Source organism: Nelusetta ayraudi, unplaced genomic scaffold (assembly GCF_046127955.1).
Source record: "Nelusetta ayraudi isolate G7.1 ecotype Tasmania unplaced genomic scaffold, CSIRO-AGI_Nayr_v1 ptg000042l, whole genome shotgun sequence".
Taxonomy (NCBI): domain Eukaryota; kingdom Metazoa; phylum Chordata; class Actinopteri; order Tetraodontiformes; family Monacanthidae; genus Nelusetta; species Nelusetta ayraudi.
The window spans coordinates 10478015-10497045 of NW_027466092.1; the positions used below are offsets into that span (position 1 = coordinate 10478015).

The window sequence follows — 19031 nt, forward strand, 5'->3', positions numbered from 1 at the left end:
CTTCCTCTTTCTCTCTGAAGTTGGAAAGATGTCATCCCTAAAATCGCATGACTGTAATGCCAGAAGAGAGGAGTTATCCACATCCAACTCTACAACCCCACTCCTGCTACGCATCACCCACTTAGGTCAAAGGTTCCCTTTAAACTTTAATCTTCCATTTCTTTGATCTGTCGGGTGGTTTATGTAGACATTGTCTGTTATGGCTGTGTTGACACTGCTTTTCCCTGCTTTGACTCACGAAGATTTCAGTTTAAATTCGTAACCTGATCCGAGTGGAGCTATTTAAACTTAGTTTCAATGCATTTTTCTTTTATGTAGGCGTCATGAAAGTGACTTGCAACAAACAAAATAAGAAAAACAAGGAATACATTTATGGACAAGTTTATTTCAATTTACATTTTAGTCAAAGCCAGCATATCCTTATATACTTCAAAATGTTGGGAAGAATAATCTGTGCTCAAAAAGACAAAAGAAGAAGTTGACAAATGATCCTATTATCTTATCTACTTCTGTAAGGAAAAGAAAACACCACACATGCCTCATGATTGCAAATCCATCCACACAGGACGGACTTACAGGAAAAACAATGAAACACAAAAAAATGGTAGAGACAATTTAGCAAATAATTACACAGCGTAGCAGTTAATTAAAAATGAATCACCGCTTCTTCGGCATTACCACATTTCCACTGGTTGCAATAGGGATCAGGAGCCGGCGCTGGTCCATGCGCAGGTATTTTTCGATAAGCACCTCCACTGGCACCTTGTCATTCACATAACCCTGCCTGCAGAGCATAACACACCAGTTCAGTTAGAAGAAAACAAATTATTTTGGCTGCCAAAAGCAAACGCTGCTTGCGTTGATTGCCTTTGTCCGGCACACAGTGCCCTCTAGTGGTCTGTATGGGCCAACGGCGTTCTCGCTCTGCTACGGTATTCACCGGTCCAAAGTTAACTCATTATTTCGCTTCCTCAATCGATGTTTGATGTGTCAGCAGTTTTAACGGGCATTTGAGTGACACACTGTTGCACACGTGGTTTTTCCAGACTGATACAAGACCCACCAATTATTCTGGGTTTTACGAAGTAGGCTGTTTTAAAGCAAGCATTACTGACACTCAATACAACTGGTATATTTATGGGTTTAAACGATATAAATGACTAAAAGGGAATTTAACACAATTCATTCCAAAATTATGTTGTTGTTTTTTTATTATTATTATTTATTGTATATCTATCACTTTGTCACGCACCTGAGTTGCACTGGGTGTTTTTTCCTTTTATCATTGCACTGAACTTTTTATTCTATTTCTTAGCTGTGACTATGTGTGCGTGTGCCAGTGAGCAGCTGAATAAGTGAATTTCCCTTTGGGATGAATAAAGTAATTATCTATCGCTACAGTGTAGCATGTCAACTTGTTTTGCTTAGTGGCATCACCATTTATTCTATTTTTGATTAACATAGTTGTTTGCAGTGCTTTTTATTGTGTGTCACTATCCACCTTGCTGCTGTAATGATGGAAATTTCCCCACTGTGGGGCTAATAAAGGAAATCTTATCTTATTTATGGCCATTCTTATCAGCCATTTAACCAGCCAAAGACTAATAACTAGGCACCCGCTCGTCAAGAAGTAGAAGCGGTTAGAAGTTAGAAGTGGCTTGCAAAAAATTGTCAATTTAACACTTGAAGACATTCCTCCTAACCCCAGCCCATATCGCTAGCAGAAACATGCATATCTGAGTAATGCTTCTTCCATTCTGCTTGTGAATTTCAGTGGGCAAATAAAGATATCAGTATCAAATCACACATCAAAATAATGACTGCAACATCCTTTCTTTTTGACTCTTTAGTGTCTAAATGTGTTTCTCCAGCACTGAATGAGAATTTTGAATTCTATGTTTGAATGCACTGTATGTGCAATCATGCCACTATAGTGCTCTTTCTTTCTTTTTTAAACACAGCGTGCATGCATAAATAACTGGGGCACTTTGAACAGCTACCTTTTTAACAGAAGCACAGCATCTTCAAACTCAATGGTTTTTCTCTTTGCGTGAGCAGCATAGGTTTCCAAGTCTTCCGCCAGTCGCTGGAAATATTTATCCATTCTGTTGAATTAACGGAAAGTGAAAGAACATGAGAATGCATTCGCTGCATTGCAGAGCGAAAAACACCACAGGCCCGTCTTTCCTGATTAGAGCCTGGACAGTCGCGACACTCACATTTCCTTCAAGACTGGGTAAACGTCTGCAGAGACCTTTGTCTTGGCAAAGTGCTTGAACGCGTTCATGAGGTAGCTTTTAGGAAGTCCCTCTTCCCTCTTGCTCGTCCTCTTTCTCGCCTGCTTTGGTTTGGGTGCAGGGTCACTTGCGTTTGATGCACTAGTTTTCAAACAGAATGAGTCATCAGACACCCAACGTCAGTGACTTTGCTAAAGCACAGTCAGCTGAACTACATTATGCGTCAAAGAGATCCAGGTAAAGACAAGTTAAAAAAAAAATGTAAGGAGTTTTATTTTGACTCACCTGGGTTGAATAGTCTTAAGAACAGAAGGAGAAGCCAAAGGTTCAGGCTGGGAAAAAATTATTTTCTCTCTGACAAATGCTGGGAGCTCTGAAGGTTTTATTTAGAAAGAAAACGGCACATATTAGACCTACTAAATCACCCCCAAAAATTGAATATTGACTGACTAAAAGAGCAAGATTAACCTTCATCATCCTCGCTGTCGTCCTCCTCTTCCATCTCTTCAACAGACTCCTGAGCAGCAGCTTCTTCAGCGGGATCATTGCTCAGGAGCCGAATATCCTCATGCAACGGATGTGAGGAGTTCTCATTAGCTTCAGCTTCAGCTGGGGACAGGTGGGGCTGTTCGGGGGCCGACCATTCATCCTCATCCTCATCCTCATCAGGGACCCCAGAGGATGGCTGGCCACTTTCCGTGTCCCGGCCACTTTCAGAGTCAAAGGTGTTGTACTTGCCATCAGGCCATCCTACTACAAAACACAAACAAGTTGTGTCAACTCTTTCATGATCCCTTTTGAAAATGCAGCACAACGCTTTATCAGTCGGTGAATGCCATATTTGAGGTCATACAGTGGAGTCACATATATCTCTCAGTAAACATGCAGTGTAACTAGGGATGCAAATTATTGATTAATTCATTGATTGTTAGTTGATTGACCTTATTAATCGATTTTTCCTGAGAACCTAAATTTCACAATGAAAAATGTGTAAGAAACACATTTAACCCTTAAATAATGTTGAGGGTCCAATGCGACCCATTTTTACATTAGAGAATAGTAAAAAAAAAAACTAAAAAAAAAACACCCTCAACATTTATCCTGACTTTAAGTTGATTTCCAATCGGTCACATTTCAACTTCTTTTCATTTTTTTTTTTAGTTGTTTAAAAGTAACTTGTTCTAGGTATATTATGACCATCACAGCATATACTGTCACTACACTGTTATAATGATATTAACTACCCTTGTAAAAAATGTTAAATTACTTGCAAATAATTTAATTGAATCGATTAAATTCTTAATCGACAATTAATTGATAATGATTAATTGTTAAGATGCCTAACTGTAACCTAAACAAGTACAGAGATGCACTTTAGATTTTCACCTTTAAACATCACAGACACTCAAATACATTTAGATTTGGTGAAGTTTCTTAAATAAGGTATTTACAAAATATTGTTTTAAGGAAACACACATGGGAACAGTAAGCATGACCTATCTTCGCACTCCTTACCCATCTCAGAAACATCAGCAGACTCTCCTCCTGCATCTCCCACAGGCACGACTCCACCTTCAGAGCCATGAGCCCGCCGACTAATATGTTCTTTGGCACATTCAGATGTCTGCTCCTCATCTTCCTCCTCAGCTTGGGAATCAGGTGAAGGACCCTCTGGACTCTCTTGCTCTCGTTCAGGTTCTCTGTCATTCTCCTCCTGAGAGACAGCTCCTTCACTCTGAGAGCCCTGGGCTGGTTCCTCTTCAGACCAAGATGTGGCTTGTGCTTCCTCTTCAGGCTGCAATTCACCGTCATCTTCTTTAGTTTGAGAGCTTTCATCGTCCCCGGCACTAGTGAGGATGTCAAAAGTGCCTCCCATTTCCTCAGCTGCCTCAGCTTTAGATGCATGCAGAACATCTCTAGACATCAGCCCTGCCTCTTCAGGAGGAAACAGAGGCAAGTTTCCATCCTCTAACACTTTCTCACGATCAGGTTGCATCCACTCCTCGTGCTCTGCTTCTATCATCTGTTGCTGGAGCTGAGAGGCCATCACTGTGGGTTTTTCCTGAGTGGGAACCATTAAAAGGCTGGGGGCCAAGGCATCATTTTGGGCATAGAGGGCCGTGTTGCAGTTGACTACATCCGTTGTGATGTCGGGCTCAACGAATTTGCTCATTCCCAAAGTGAAGTCCTCGGGGAATGCCGTGTCGTTTACAGCCGGCACTAAAAAGCTTTCCACTTCAACAAGACAGGAAGAAAAATAGGAAAAAGGAAAATAAGAAAGGAGTGTTACACTTTAAATACATCATGACAAACCAGTAAGAAACAAAAAAAGCCAAGTTGAATTTTGAGAATAATTTCATTGTATTTTTTGGAAAACTAATATTAATGTTGAATTGGGATATTTTTGTTATAATTCCAAATTACAAAATGCGGAAATCCACTACAATAGCAGGACAAACTGGATGGATGTGTTTTTTTGTATTTATCATCGCATTTACTTCCTGTTTGCCTTTCCTTCACAGCCTGCCCAAATTCTTCTTCTGTGAGTTTTCGACGATTGCGGACTCTTCTTTGCAGGCCTCTCCTCTCAGTTTGAGCATCCACAAACGGTGTCTTTAAACTCAAAGAAGTAGAACTAAAAAAAAAAAAAAGCCAGATAGGACAGAGCACATTGTCATTTACTAGTTTTCGTTTTTAAAATGACAAATATATGTTTAAAAAAACACAAATATATAATTCTCGTAAACAAATATATTCACCTTGATATGGAGAGTGATGAATGTTCTTGTTCTGAATTATCAGTTTCCATGTTAGCATCTACAAACACACAAATTCTATTAGTTGCCAGCACTGCTGCTACCCAGCCTATGAAAGACACCTGCATTAAAAATCCTTGTCCACAACACAAATAACTTGCCATCTCCTTCTTGAAAACGCTTCTCAAAGAATGTGACATTGAGGGTCCGATGTGGCCTCTTTCTGCTCAGTCCCTTCACAGTGCTTGCAGCAACCCCAATAGTTAGATCAGGCAAGTCGAACGTAGACAGCTCAACGCTGAAAGATAAGCACAATCACTTTTTATGTATCAACAACACCTTGGGCAGAATAGTCATCCTTACTGATAACAATGACAGTGATTGCTGCCGGACCCTTTTTAAATCCTCTCACAGGAGAATTCCTTTCACTCACTGCTCACCTCGGACGCTTGCTGGCAATGCTGGAGTCGGCTGAAGGTGGCTGTGGCTCCTCTGCCTCAGCTTTCTGGTGATGCACAGGGGACCTCACAGGTTCTGAAACATCAGATAAATACAAATAAGAGCAAAAGAGGATAATACAGGCAAGAGTTCAGTAAGGTCAGAAGAGGTACCCGTCTGCAAGATGTTCCTGAGTATGTGCCTTGGTGTGTCTCCATCGTCGAGCAGCATTGAGGCTGGTGCAGGGGTGCTCTTGCGAGGTGCAAGTGAAGCGGTTCTTCTTGTGAAGGGCAGGGATTTCCTGGTTATGCTCTGTAAATAAGACATTTGAATCAGCTTAAGCCTAAATCTCGAATGCTTATTTCAGTGATCATTGCTCGGCTGTATTTCACTTCACCTCACGCAGTTTGTTCTTCATGCTGCGCCTCAGGATGCTCTGCGGGGTTTGAGCTTCAGCATCCTTGCCTACCAGTCTTCTACTGCGCCTGGGCGACCCTGCTTTCTCAATGGAGGCACTAAAGACAACAAGTTTAGACATCAGCTCCAAACGAATGCAAAAAGAAATAGTTAGCAGCTTGTGTTAAGAACTTAAAAGCGATTTGGGATTTGTTTATAGCGGGTGTAGTGTTTACTCAGTCATCATCATACTGTATACCAAACACAGTTATCGCAATTATAAACACATACATCAGGCAAAACGCAAAGAGAAATGCGGTAAAATACGTTTGATGGCAGTGATTGGAAATAATTAGTCTGAGGCAGAATGCGAGTGTTTGGTACCTCCGGGTGACTGGAGTCCTGGGTGGCTCGGTGCTGAGAATGTGTTTCAGCAGGATCCGAGCAGACAAGTCCTCGGTCGTATCCATTTGGACGTAAAAGCAAGCAAAAAAGGAAAACAGCGAACGGGAAGCTCGTCGCGAACGAGCTTTGGGTGAGACGGGGTTGTCAAGAGGCGTCAATTCACCGTTTTTGTTCGAAGCATATATGTATAAATACGTTAAATGTTGACCCTTTTTCTACTAAACGTGTTGTCCGAATGGCAGCGTCATAAACTAAAGAACTTCCATTGTCATACTTCCATTCTTCAGGACGTCGGTCCACTTCAGGTTGTTTGTTGCAACGACAGAGACGAAGGCGTCCCGCGTTATTTTAAAGTTGGAACTCGCGAGAACAGGCGTTCTTCTTCTCTTGGTTATGATGTGGTTTTCCGGGAAATGTACGATTGCGCCACCCACTGGAGATTGTGGGTGGCGCAACAATCTCCAGGGCAAGATGGATATGGTTAGCCCTTGAGAAATTACGCTGGGTTTAATCACCGACTCACCCATGCAAACACGAAGTCCCACATCCGTAAAAACAGATTGTCGTTTTCTTTACGTTTCAACTTTGCGCAATCACAGTTTTCTGACACTTTTTGCTGCCGATTGTTTAAGTGTTTCAAGTTCCTATCAGAATTGGCGTAACAGCGCCCCCTGCTGATAGAAATAGAAACAATGATAACGTAAAAAATAATACTTGGTTGGTAGAATGTACGCATGACTTTCAGAGCCACTTGAATGAATGGGAAATTATGCTTACCACAGGCTGTGCTCCCTTCAAAATCTCCCCCCCCCCCTCTCTCTCTCTCTCTCTCGCGCTAAAATGTTTATTTTAATCCTTTATCAAAATGCTTGGTTGTATGTCTAATCATAAAGTATGTAAAGTCTTTATATGTTGCCAATAATCAACATATTCGGTTCAATAGAACATGTGTAAATACACAATTGTCAAACAAATTAGTTACAAACCTAACAAGCAAGGGTGATTTCCATAACCTTTGTTTATGCATATGTCACAGCAGCTTTTATGACACAGTACCTCATAGTTTAAAAAGAAATAACAAAAGATAATAACAAACATTAATTTGATACTTACGTATCATTGTGTTTTATGTGTTTAAGAAAGAACAGACAGGAGTAGGTTGTTTAAATTGTTTTAATAATTTACAATACAGTCAAAAAGAAACTCATCAGTTGGTAAACAGATGGTTGCCCATTTTATTCATTGATCTAGCAAGGATCCCTCTACCCACACTGGAAAATAACAGACTGAATGAGAGCACCGCAGTGTGATTCATACTTCACTCAGCATTATAAGTTTGTATTTGGCAAAAAAGTGCAAAGGCTCCATACGCTGTGGAGTGATGACAAGTAGACTTAAAAATCAGGCCTGTCCTTCTTCAGCTTGGAGTAGTCCATGTTAACTGTAAAGAGCTGAAAACACACACAAAAGTACACAGTCAGTATGAGGCAGCAGTTGTGGACTTTGACGCAAGATAACAGAGGAGACATGTTGCATTCCTCAAACATATGCCTCTAGTTTGAAATGAACCAACAGACTTTGACTGATATTAGAAAACAGTTTTTGAATCCATCAGAACTGTAGATGATATGTGGACAAATAAAGAAGGAAAAGCTCTTACTTTGTACTGATGACTGGCCTCCAGGTTGTTCCAGGGCTCAGGGTTGTTCTTGCGATCCCATCTAGCAGTAACATAAATATGTTTAGTTTGTTTTGTGTTTTTTACACAGAGATCATAATTGCAATTAGGTGATGTTACTGAGACTTACGAGACATCAGGGTTCTTCAGAGCCAGGCGGCCGAGGTACAACATGCTCATGGCTGCACCACCACCAATGAAGATGAAGAGTGGAATAAGCTAGGTGAGGACACAAGAAACACAAATCATGAAATAGTCTGTTGTTACTGCATTCTTGACCAGCGTCTTCTGAGTCTGGTGGGTAATTTTGCCTCATTTCTAAATGTGGACAAGAATAATTAATAAAATATGCCATGTAAGGTGGTTTGACACCTGATACAATGGCCTTTTAATGGTGAAGGAACCGTCCTTTCATTTCGCTGGGCAATAACGTACGGTTCGTCTTACAAGCTACATTCAGTCGTGGCTCTTTAAGACAATATTCTGCACTGCTGTTGTGTTCTCAAGGCCTACACTGCAGTCATAAATTCCAGCACTCCATTAATATGGAGGCTGCCGTAAAGCGAACCGTTTCACCCCGGCGTCCTTGGATCAACACACGCTATATATGCATTGCTCCGGCCTTTGAGTCGTGACAGCATGGAGACCATAGGAGCCAGTCAGTATACGTGCAGCAGCGGTATGCAGACATGGCTGAAGATGACATTGGAGTTATTATAGGGAAGGTATATCCTCTTGAACAGGGTTTTATAGATAATCGCAATAGAAGCATTTATTAGGGCCTAATTTAAGCGCTGCGTGGACGGCTGCCCAAAAAAGAAAGAAAATGATTACTGGGATGACAGCTATTTAGAATACCGTATATTTACAATTACATAATAATAATCAATAGGCCTGGAATTGGAAACAGGGGGAGAAAATGTTAGAATAAAGATTAATTGACTGATGATTGATTCATTTCATAGCGTTGTAGATTCGCAATGAAGGTGGCCGCGAGTGAATCATACGCAAACGCGGACCTAATACACCGACTAAATGCGGCAGATGCTATTTAAACAAACAAACAAACAAACGAACAAAACAGAAGGACACGAGGGATAGCGACACACAATTATGTGTCAGATGATTAAGGTGAGATTTGGCTGTCGCGGTCGGGAGCGCGCTTCCTCCCCGCCGCCTCCAATGTCACCGCGTCGCCCCGGCGTCAAGGACTTACCGCCGGGTGGCTCTTCAGCTGCTTCCGCACGACCCCCAACATAGACGACATGGCGAGCGGTCCGACTGGGCGGCAAAGGGAAGAAAAACTCCTCACTGTAAATACGCGCGGGCGAGGATGCTCTTCGTCTGTGCGGATGAGCTTTTGTGGGTGATTTCCCCCCCTACGGTTCCGGACGCGTGCACGGTGAAGTGTTGACCACCTCCTCAGCTGTCAGCCAATCCCGTGATGCGACGGTAACAGCTGCACATGTGGCCCTGTTGGCTTGTGTGTGTGCCAATTCTTCAGACAGCAGCTCGTATCACAAACGGATTAAAACAATCGAAACGGTATGTATAGTACAGTACAGTTGGATTGTACTGTAATAGTAGTACAGTGTCTCTCTCTCTCTCTCTCTCTCTCTCTCTCTCTCTCTCTCTCTCACACACACACACACACACACACACACACACACACACACACACACACGTAATCTATATATAAATATATAGAATATGTACATTCTATTTTCTATCTTTTTTAATGCATTATTTCATTTTAACAGCAGGCTCATATAAATGTTAGGTATCTGATACAACTTCACTGCAAATGCAAATGCAAGAAATCCATCATGGTCATTGGCATGAGAAGAGCAAAGCAAACAGGAATCTGCTCACTTTATATGATAAGGGGATAATAGTTGGGCAGGGATAAGGGAACAAGTTCCTTCCTCTTTCACACTCAAGCCCACTGGAAATGTTCCTGTAGCATGTCACTCAGATGGCGTGTGACGGAAAGGGAAACCTGATCAGGCCTTTTTTTGGTGGGGGGCAATGGGCGTTGGTTTCTAGAGAGCCTCTTTTACGTTGTCCATGAGTGAATTTCAGAGGGTGGAGCCAACACCTGCCTGTTGTTGAGACTAAAGGGCACAAAACCTTGCAGAGGTATTAGTGGACTTTGTGATGGCATAAATGACTGATTTCCAGGACTGTACGTCTCAGCACACCCTTTCTAAGAAGGGGCACTAGCAAAAAAATAAAATAAAAAAAGTGAGGATGGACTCTCCTCATTTTGTGAGACACATCAGTGCAACAGTAGCAGACCTTCATGGGCCAGACTTGACCAAAAAGACTGAAGAAAACAGATTAATAAAACCAACCAGCAGTGATTTCAATCATATCTTTATGTGGACAGAAATAAAACCTGAGATAACAGCGCATCCACATCGATTCAGAAAACACTGAAGTTGAGGCTTCATTGGGGGTGTGGGGTGGGTGCAGTGACAGTGTTTCATGAGTACTTCACCAGGACACCAATTAAGTCCAACATAAGACTATTAACTTTCCATCCACGTACAAACGCAAACAAAACTCCTGGCGAGGAGAATAAACCCAGGACAAACGCAAGGGGGGAAAAGTCTTTCCCTCCATGCATGATCCTCTCCTGGAAGTGCATAAAGTAATCCACCCGATACAGTATGGCATTTAACACCTGCCTCTAATATACTGACCAAACAAAACTAAAAGGTTATGGGTGTTTTGTTTTGTTCTTTTTTTTCTTCTTTTTTTTTTAGCTTATTTTGCAGATATTAGAAAAAACGTATGATGTAGAAAATACATACTACTACTCTCAACGTACAAAAGTGAATACAAAAATAAGGAGATTCAAAAGTAGCAGTTTGAATTTGTGCAAACATGTCTAGCAGAAATAAAACTATCTGAACATCAACTTGTCAGCTTGGCAGTACAAACAAAAGGAGACCAAACGGAGGAACGTTAAGGATGACAAATCTAGACCACTAAAACTGGTTAGGTAGTCAAACTATCGGCTGTAAGAGCTCAAGACTAATAAACATGCCATTAAACATTTATCTAGAACATCAATGAATAACTGGTTCTTATCCATTAACATGTGCACAAGGTTTTTGCAAGTCAAAGTATGAAAATAACTATACATTTTCTTTCAAGAAGGAACGCATGAGCCGAGTGGTAAGAAAAAAAAAAAAAAACTTGAATATGCAATCAATTCATGACACTGTCCGTTTTCCTTTATACATCATATAAAGTAAAAGAAAACAGTACCCCACTGATTTGTCGCGCTTTCATACACCGGCAACAGGTGCCATGTCAACTTAGGCTTCTTACCCAACAGTTGCACATAAATATCTTTGAATATTTAAAAACCATTCAAACGGGGGGATTTTTTTCTTTGCACATTGTAGAGTTTAAAAGCAATTACCAATCAACAAATGTGTGGAAGTCATGGCCTCTTTGGGGGAAACAGGAAAATGTGCACCAGAACAGCTGCTATGTGGCCATCAGTCTGTCTCACTCGTCGGTGACCAAAATAGGATCTTTGGATTTCGGAATGACAAAAAACAAATATGATCTGTTCTTTTTAAGAAAAAATTTCACAAAGCCTATAAACTAAAAAAAAAAAAATTAACAAAGAAACAGCTGTTAAAGCTTCTCAATTTGATTGTGTACGAGTATGCTCTTTGTTTTCCCTCCCGCAAGACTTTTTTCTTTCGGTATCATATTATCTCAAACCAGTATGAAAAGGAAACGGTCATCGTCTAAAATAAAGCACGAAATGTGTTAGGAGAAAGCCAAGCCATCGCTCGAGTTCTCTGCCACCGGTGGGGTGGACACAGCGTCTGGAGGAGAGGGCCTGCCGGCAGCCGACGAGCCCTGGCAGGAGCCCGACCCCGGGCTGGAGCGTCCTCCCGTCGGAGAAACGCTGAGGCTTCGGAACAACATGTCCATGGAAGGGAGCAAGGGCTTCAGGAGGCTGACTGGGCAGAAGGCGGAGCCCCCATGGGGGGTAAAGTTTACCTTGTTGGGATCCGGGCAGGAGGAGATTAAAGCTGGTTTCAGTTTGAGCGGAGTGCTGGAGGAAGAGAAGAAGAAGAAGAAGAAGAAGAAGAAGAAGAAGAAGAGCTCAGAACAGGAACACAAACCAACAAACAATAAATAAACAAAGAAATTGTGACTTTTGTCTCAGGCATCTACAGCAGCATTTTCACACAACAAATATAAACAGTGTTAATAATCACAGTCATAAAGGAAGCGCATGGATTTTAGACCATAACTCAACAGCGAAGCACTGCATTGAACAACTGTGGTTTGTCGGCTTCAAGAAAAAAAAAGGTTAGGAGGCCAAACTGAGGATGAGGCGTCTCTAATGCCTCATTTAGACCAAGCTGGTTCCAGCACAGTCAATAAATGTCTAGACAAGTCCATACATAAAGTACGTATCAGGAGGTGTGGATATATTCTCGTTGTAGAAGCACGCAGTGGCCACCAGAGGGGGGCAAACACAATGACTCGTTCAAGTAGAGTACAGCACGTTTACAGCTAGCAAACATTTTGAAGACGGTTCAGGAAGCAGCGGTGTATCTTTAGACCACGCAAATAGCCCAGTCACATAAGTTAATAGTGGATAGCGCTACCTCTTAATCAACGTTAGATCAGCCTTTAATAGCTTCACCGCAGGACCTCACCCCTAAAAGCTTAGGGCTATTTTGCCATTCATATAGCACATTCACAATAGTAAAGCTAAAACTTTGACCAGGCTAATTCAAGCTAGAAATTCAAAGCTATTTTTTAAAATACTAATAATAATGCAATATAACTAAATGTAAAAAAAATAATAAATTCTCTCTCTCACACACACACACACACACACACACACACACACACACACACACACACACACACACACACACACACACACACACACACACACACACACACACACACACACACACACTTTTTGAAAAAGAACGAATAAAGATACCTGGTTTCTTCCCAGACTCGGACCTTCTCGCAGCCCTCGGGAGGTTCTCTCTGGAAGCAGCAGCTCTTATTGGGCCCTGGGGAGGATGACATCAGCACGGAGGTGTCGCTGTCACTTTGGGAAGAAAACGGGGCCTGGAGGCACGTTTCCCCGCTGCCAATGGATCCTGGAAAGAGAAACGATAAAGAAGTCGGTGATTAACCATTACTGAGAGCAGAAGAGCTGGTGAGAATTTAAAAGAGGCCCAAAAAGTTTCTGAAAGTTTTGATCAATTTTCCTGATTTACGTCTGCAATCAAAAGCTATTCCAGGTATATTAATAAATGTACAGCAAAATTCTGAAAAACAGTGAAGAACGTTATCATTCTTGAGTGTTTGTAAAGTTCTGATTTAGCATAATTATATAGTGACAGCTTCAGCAACAAAAGGAATCAGAAAAGTATCTGGTGGTTTCAAATGCTAACAAAAAACTGCAAAGACATTATTCCGGCAGCCAAATCATAATAAAGTCTTATTCAGTTTGGCATAAAAACTGCATTTAAATATATGCTAGCACAATAACAGACACAAAAATGACTAATGTTGACCTGAAGAGAAACAAAGCGGCTCAGGGACACTGGCCTCCTTCATCAACTTGGATGTAATTGATAAATTAATTTGTTTGTTTTTCTGAATTTGTAGTTTTCTGACTTTGTGTTGACTCTCTCAAACATTTAATGCTGTAAAGTTCAATTTGGCATTTAGCTCAGAAAAAAGGTCAATGACTGCCGCAAAACTTGAAAACAAACCTTGGTGCACATCAAGTGGAGCATCTTCAGAGGTGTGTGGGATGACAGATAGGTCGGATGGCGGGGGACTCGGCGAGAAGGAATAGGAAGACAGTGGTGTTGTGGCAGCGTCGCTCTGAGACCCACTGCTGCTGGTGCTGCTGCTGCTGGTGCTGCTGCTGGTGCTGGTGCTGCTGCTGCTGGTGCTGCTGGTCTGCAGCGGGACGGGAGCCCGGTGGCCGTCTGGGACATCATGGAGCTGAAAAAGAAAGAGGAAACCGACTTTTTAACTTGTGCAACTTATTTGCATGACAGGATGTCTTTTTTGTCAACTCTGTACGCTGAGCGGCGGTGACCGTTACCCTGTGCTGCGTGTGCGGTGGCTGGCAGATCAGCATGGCCTCCAGCTCCTGGTTGAGTCCCTCTACGCTGCAGCGCAGGCGAGGGACCAGCGTTGACAGCGGAGCGAGAGCTATGGGAATTGGCTGGGTCTGAAAACACAACAAGAAATTCAGGGGAGCCACCGGCGCGTTTTGTTGTTTCAAATTCGGAGCCAGCTGACGAGGCCGTTGGAAATACAGCCTTCAAATCAAAAACGACATGTCGGGAAAGAAAACCGTGGCAACCCTCTTGTCCATGCTGAGTAAAAAGCTTCAAATTACAGAGTGAAAGTGTTGCCGTATTAAAACATTACCACTTCTTTTTGGGTACAAACAAAACATATTTTTTTTGTGCCACCCCACTTTGGATCTAAAACCAAAATCTAAAACCAAGCCGAGCCTGGCACCACGCTAGGCAGTGCAGAACAGCTGTGGTGAAAAGGAGAACTATGCTTTTGCTCCCAAAAGCAGAAGCAACGCGATGCGGTGGTCTTCCTCTTGCTTTGGTGTTTTTATTCGTTCACTTCCTGCAACGTGCAGCAGCTTCAAGTGTCAAATAAAAGAAATGAGAAAGCAAGTCTGCGATCGACGCTGCAATCTGTTGTGTTTGTCACATCAACCGCAAAAGAGTGCACACAAACACACGCTTAAGCCGTTTGTTTGTGTGCGCCAAGCATGCCAAGTTACCTGGGTAGCTCCTAGGCTGCAGCTCCCCTGAGAATGGTCCCGCTGGCGGCCCCCGTCAGGTCCCCCTGAGACAGCAGGTTTACTTCTCTGTTGCTGCAGCTGTTGCTTTAGTTTAGAGATCTGCAGTGAACGAGGCTCATAGTCAGTTAACTTTGCACACAAAAGAATGCACAGGAAGTCACACACTTTGTAAAGTTTAAGAACACTTGAATTCAAAAAGTGCTTTGGAAGGCCCACGGCAGCTTCATGATGTTTCAGTGATCAGGTAAAGAATTCACTTGTAGTGGCTGAGGGCAGTTTTAATAAGCATGACATCATTTATACCCTGTTACTAAGTAATTTTGAAATAAATAAGTCTGATTGGTCTCATTGGAATATAAAGGGGGGGTAGGGTGGGGGGGAGAGGTGCCGATGAAAACAATGGGGCTTCAGATTCACCTCTCGCAGGTGCTCAGCGCTGCCCCACGATGCCGATCGCTTGTGACTGCTACTGCCCTTCCTGCTGTGGGAATCACCCGACCAGAAGTCTGGGGTCTGTGGAGAAATAATAACCCTATGAGCTTGAGTGAAAGACACAGCAGGTTAACACAATGGCAATAACAGCTTCCGGTGAAAATTTCAATTTCACTCCATTCCGACCTCGAGAAAGCCCTCAACATTATATTAAGAAACTGTTTGGGAAACCCATCAGTCACACATTACACAATGACTCCACACCTACGGCGACAAAAGTCGAACACTTCATGTTCAAAAAGGCTGAGCGACAGCCATCCACACCCACAGAACCTCTCTTCACACTACACACAGAAGAGCAGGGGAAACTGAAAAACAAGAGTGCTGAGAGAGGGAGGATGTGGGCAACTGATGAGCAGTGGCGAGGGCCTGCACGAACAGAGCAGAGAGGATGGGTGCAGCCAGAGCGACCTCATCAGCTGACAGTTCTCACGGCTGTGGTTCCAAAAGCTGTAATAGCTGTGCAAGAGCTGGACACTCCCTCCTTCCGACATCCTTGCAACTTCTTCATCTGCAAACTATTCTGCAAACCCCAAACGGCCCATTTAGGCCGCAGCAACTCCACGTAAGAGTTTTTATAATAGAAGCATGAGGGAAAATAAATTAATAATTGTAGTGTTACAAAAACAAAAAACAAAAAAACACTTTTAGACATTTTAGTACTTTTGTGGGGCAGCTGTTTTTGTGGAGCTGACCTGGGTGGACTTGTCCTGGTGGGATGGGTTGCTCTGGCTCTCATGCTCCTTGGGCCACTGTCCCTGCAGGTACGGCCCGATGATGGCTTCAAGAGACACAGTCCGCCTCATGCCAGAGCTCAACTGGTGCAGTCGGCCCTTTCCCGCTGTGAAATGCAGACATCTTTTATTTTTTAATTTTTTAAAGGCAACATTTGCAAATATCCTGTTTCTGTGTTCAGCGGTCAAATTTCTCAATAGTAAAAGTAAAAGTCGTGAAAAGCTTTGATTAATATTTCTCCTGTGAAAAGTTGAAGCAAATGTTGAAGTGATATGTGAATACGTTTCATGGTTTCATAATAACTCAAAAGTTACTTTATGCCACATCACTGTTGAATTATTAGAGAACGACAACGAAGAAAGCATTTTTGAAATCGGTCTTAAAAATGAAACTGTTTTGCTCCTTGCTACTCAGACAGAAACAATATTATTTTTTTTTGCGATTGTTGGTTTTATCATTTATCATAAGCCTAATTATAAACTTGTTCACATATTATACAAAATGAATCTAATTTACCAAATCTAATTTAAAAACTACAATCGTATTTTAAAGGGTTTCTTTTTGAAAACTGATTAGGAAGAAAGACCACACTGGGCTGCATTTTATGGATCTCATATTGCCCAGTATTGACTCGCACTGTGGTGGTTTCACGGAATATTCCTAATACATACGACACACAGGTGTCGGACTCAAGCCGGATGTCACATGCACAGCGAGTGCTCCATACCTGACTTTCCATCCCTGCGGCTGGATCGAGGCTTGATGGCCAGCTGATAAGGAACAGTAGCTTTGAGAGGCTGTGGACCCAGAGTAGCTCCCCGAATCTGTCCGGCTCCACTCCGGCCAGACATCCTTCTCCTGGCAGGTCTGGAACTACTTAGCAACTAATCAAGTTCTTCCCCCCTCCCCCGAAAAAAATACGTAGGGGGGGAAAAAAAGAAAAAGAAAAACAATGCAAGTTGTGCCTGGCAGAGTTCTGGGGGGCGCTGTGTGGACACACTGGTGCTGGCTGGCTGGCTAAAGTTACCAGCAACCCTTCCTCCACTTGTGATGACTAGTCACAAACCGTTACAAAATTCCGTCCCTGACTCATTTACAAACCGATTTCCGGGGCAAATTCGACTCGGACGGCTAACGGCTAACTCCACCAATGCGACTTTGCCACTGCTTGGAGGACAAGTCTTCAACGACGCTCATATTTGGCCCTTTACTTGTGTGCGAGTTAGCAGCCTAGCAAGCAAAGTTTCTTTGTGAGGATGCGGAGATGTTTCACTCCGTCGCAGAACAAGGAAGCTGCTCCGAATTGTGGAGGAAAAAAAAAGAGTCAAGTTTGGCTCAGTTCGTTCGTCTCCTAGGAAAACATGAAGGTATATTTCAGTATAAGTTGTCGTGTTGGAGCCTGTTTTTTCTGGTCCAGAAAGTTGCGAAGTGCTCACAGTTATTATCCCTTCAACGTCTCAACGCAAACTCTAAACACCACCTCCACCACGCTGGTGTGGATTTAATTATATGGGGGGCAGGGCCAGCGGTGAGACTCACTTATGATTGGCGGTGGAAGCCATTCACGAGAGCACCATTGGGCAACCTGCCGTCAATCTGTCAAATCTTGGCCAATGATTTTGCTGCCACCGCCCCCTATTCATATCGCCATTAAGAGTTTTTTGGCAAGCGAGTTCAACATGAAATGCCAAATTTACGCCCTCAAACGTTGTTCAAGTTCAGGTATTTTCGCATTAAAATGTGCGATGGTGTCGCAACGTGGCTGCGCTTCTGTATGTTAGAGTTTTATTTTATTTTAATTGTATTTATTTATATATTCATCAACTTCAACTCGTGCGCTCATTGTGTGTTTTCAGTAACTCTTTAAGAACTGGAACAGCACGATGATTCATCAGTTAAGTAATACATTTAATGGGTTCTTCAGAAGCACTAAATGGTACAAATATTTAAAAGAAATAGACATATGAGGTTTTTCAGGAGTAAGTAGTTTGTCATCATGAAAAAATAAATGTATAATCTTTTAAATGTTTTAAATGCACAATCCATGTTTCAACACTTCAAACTGTAATGCGACTTAACAGAAAACAAAGCAGACTTTATGTGTGCAATGATTGTTCACACACAGAAAGCTTGAAAGAGTAGGTCACGATATGCTAGAAAACACTAATGCGAACTCTCTTTGGTTCAGCTAAGATGGATCACATTTTCAAAAGCATGCTTTTCACGTTGGTTAGCCATGATGTAAGGCGCATGGGACCAAAATATCAGTGCTAAAATACACAGCAACCCAATGATGGCTTGTTCATAACCTTCATTCTTTCATCTGCAAGCTAATTTTTTCATCATCCTATTAAGTCACAGGCTGGGTGTGTGCACGCCATCTGGGTGGATTGTGAAGTGGTTTTGGGTGGTGTGTGTGTGTGTGCCTCTGTGACACAGTGTGCATTGTGGGAGATAAATGGCCTGACTCTGTGCAAAAGGGAGTGCCAGTGGTGGGACAAGACTAGTATTTAGAGATAACATGTCATGCACTTCTAAGGGCGAATCCTAGACCAGCGCTGGGACTTCAAGCATCCATTGCCCCCAAACCAATCTGGCCGCCTGCACCTATACAGCAGGCCTGAGACCACGCTAAGGATAACATGCTCATGAGTGTGGCAAGCCCACATGGGAGTAAGTGTAGTTTATCACACAGAAGGTATGGAGCTAAACCATGTGTCCAGCTGTCTGCCAATCTATTTAGCCCAGCTCCACCCAACAATTGATGTCACGTTCACAAAACAGCCAAAGACAAAGGCAGAAAGCTGGACCCAAACTTTTCACAACCTGACCAGGGACCATTTGTTTTACAGCCCAGTAGCTAATTAGACAGTATGTCGATCTGGAATGTAACTCCCACATAATGCATTTCCATCCTCTGTTGTGTGGCCTTAAAGCAGCTGTTTGTTCAGCTCAGTGTGTTTGTCTGCGTTGATGAACGAATGATTCTAACCTCTGACCTTTCGCAAGCTATTCCAAGCTCATCTGAAGAGAGTCGATGTCACGTT

At 42.6% G+C, this 19031-nt stretch overlaps 3 protein-coding genes across 3 annotated transcripts; all 3 read right to left on the reverse strand.

The window, feature by feature from the left end:
• Window positions 1–365: 365 nt before the first annotated feature.
• cenpt (centromere protein T) lies at window positions 366–6584 on the reverse strand. Its single transcript, XM_076034226.1, has 13 exons — window positions 6212–6584; window positions 5829–5946; window positions 5605–5743; window positions 5434–5527; window positions 5155–5291; window positions 4997–5054; window positions 4736–4872; window positions 3753–4472; window positions 2706–2990; window positions 2523–2610; window positions 2220–2378; window positions 2001–2105; window positions 366–784 (listed from the first exon to the last, which is right to left on the reverse strand). The coding sequence occupies exons 1-13, from the start codon at window positions 6295–6297 to the stop codon at window positions 658–660; spliced, it is 2253 nt and encodes a 750-aa protein (XP_075890341.1). The 5' UTR covers window positions 6298–6584; the 3' UTR covers window positions 366–657.
• An 803-nt stretch (window positions 6585–7387) lies between these two features.
• Window positions 7388–9465, reverse strand: ndufa4b (NDUFA4 mitochondrial complex associated b). Its single transcript, XM_076034230.1, has 4 exons — window positions 9127–9465; window positions 8041–8129; window positions 7893–7953; window positions 7388–7683 (listed from the first exon to the last, which is right to left on the reverse strand). The coding sequence occupies exons 1-4, from the start codon at window positions 9175–9177 to the stop codon at window positions 7627–7629; spliced, it is 258 nt and encodes an 85-aa protein (XP_075890345.1). The 5' UTR covers window positions 9178–9465; the 3' UTR covers window positions 7388–7626.
• An 805-nt stretch (window positions 9466–10270) lies between these two features.
• On the reverse strand, window positions 10271–17473 carry LOC142893558 (protein FAM117A-like). The gene is made up of 8 exons (XM_076034229.1): window positions 16712–17473; window positions 15945–16090; window positions 15175–15270; window positions 14737–14856; window positions 14032–14160; window positions 13691–13928; window positions 12904–13069; window positions 10271–11994 (listed from the first exon to the last, which is right to left on the reverse strand). Exons 1-8 carry the CDS (start codon window positions 16833–16835, stop codon window positions 11703–11705), a joined length of 1311 nt encoding a protein of 436 aa, XP_075890344.1. The 5' UTR covers window positions 16836–17473; the 3' UTR covers window positions 10271–11702.
• Window positions 17474–19031: the final 1558 nt, after the last annotated feature.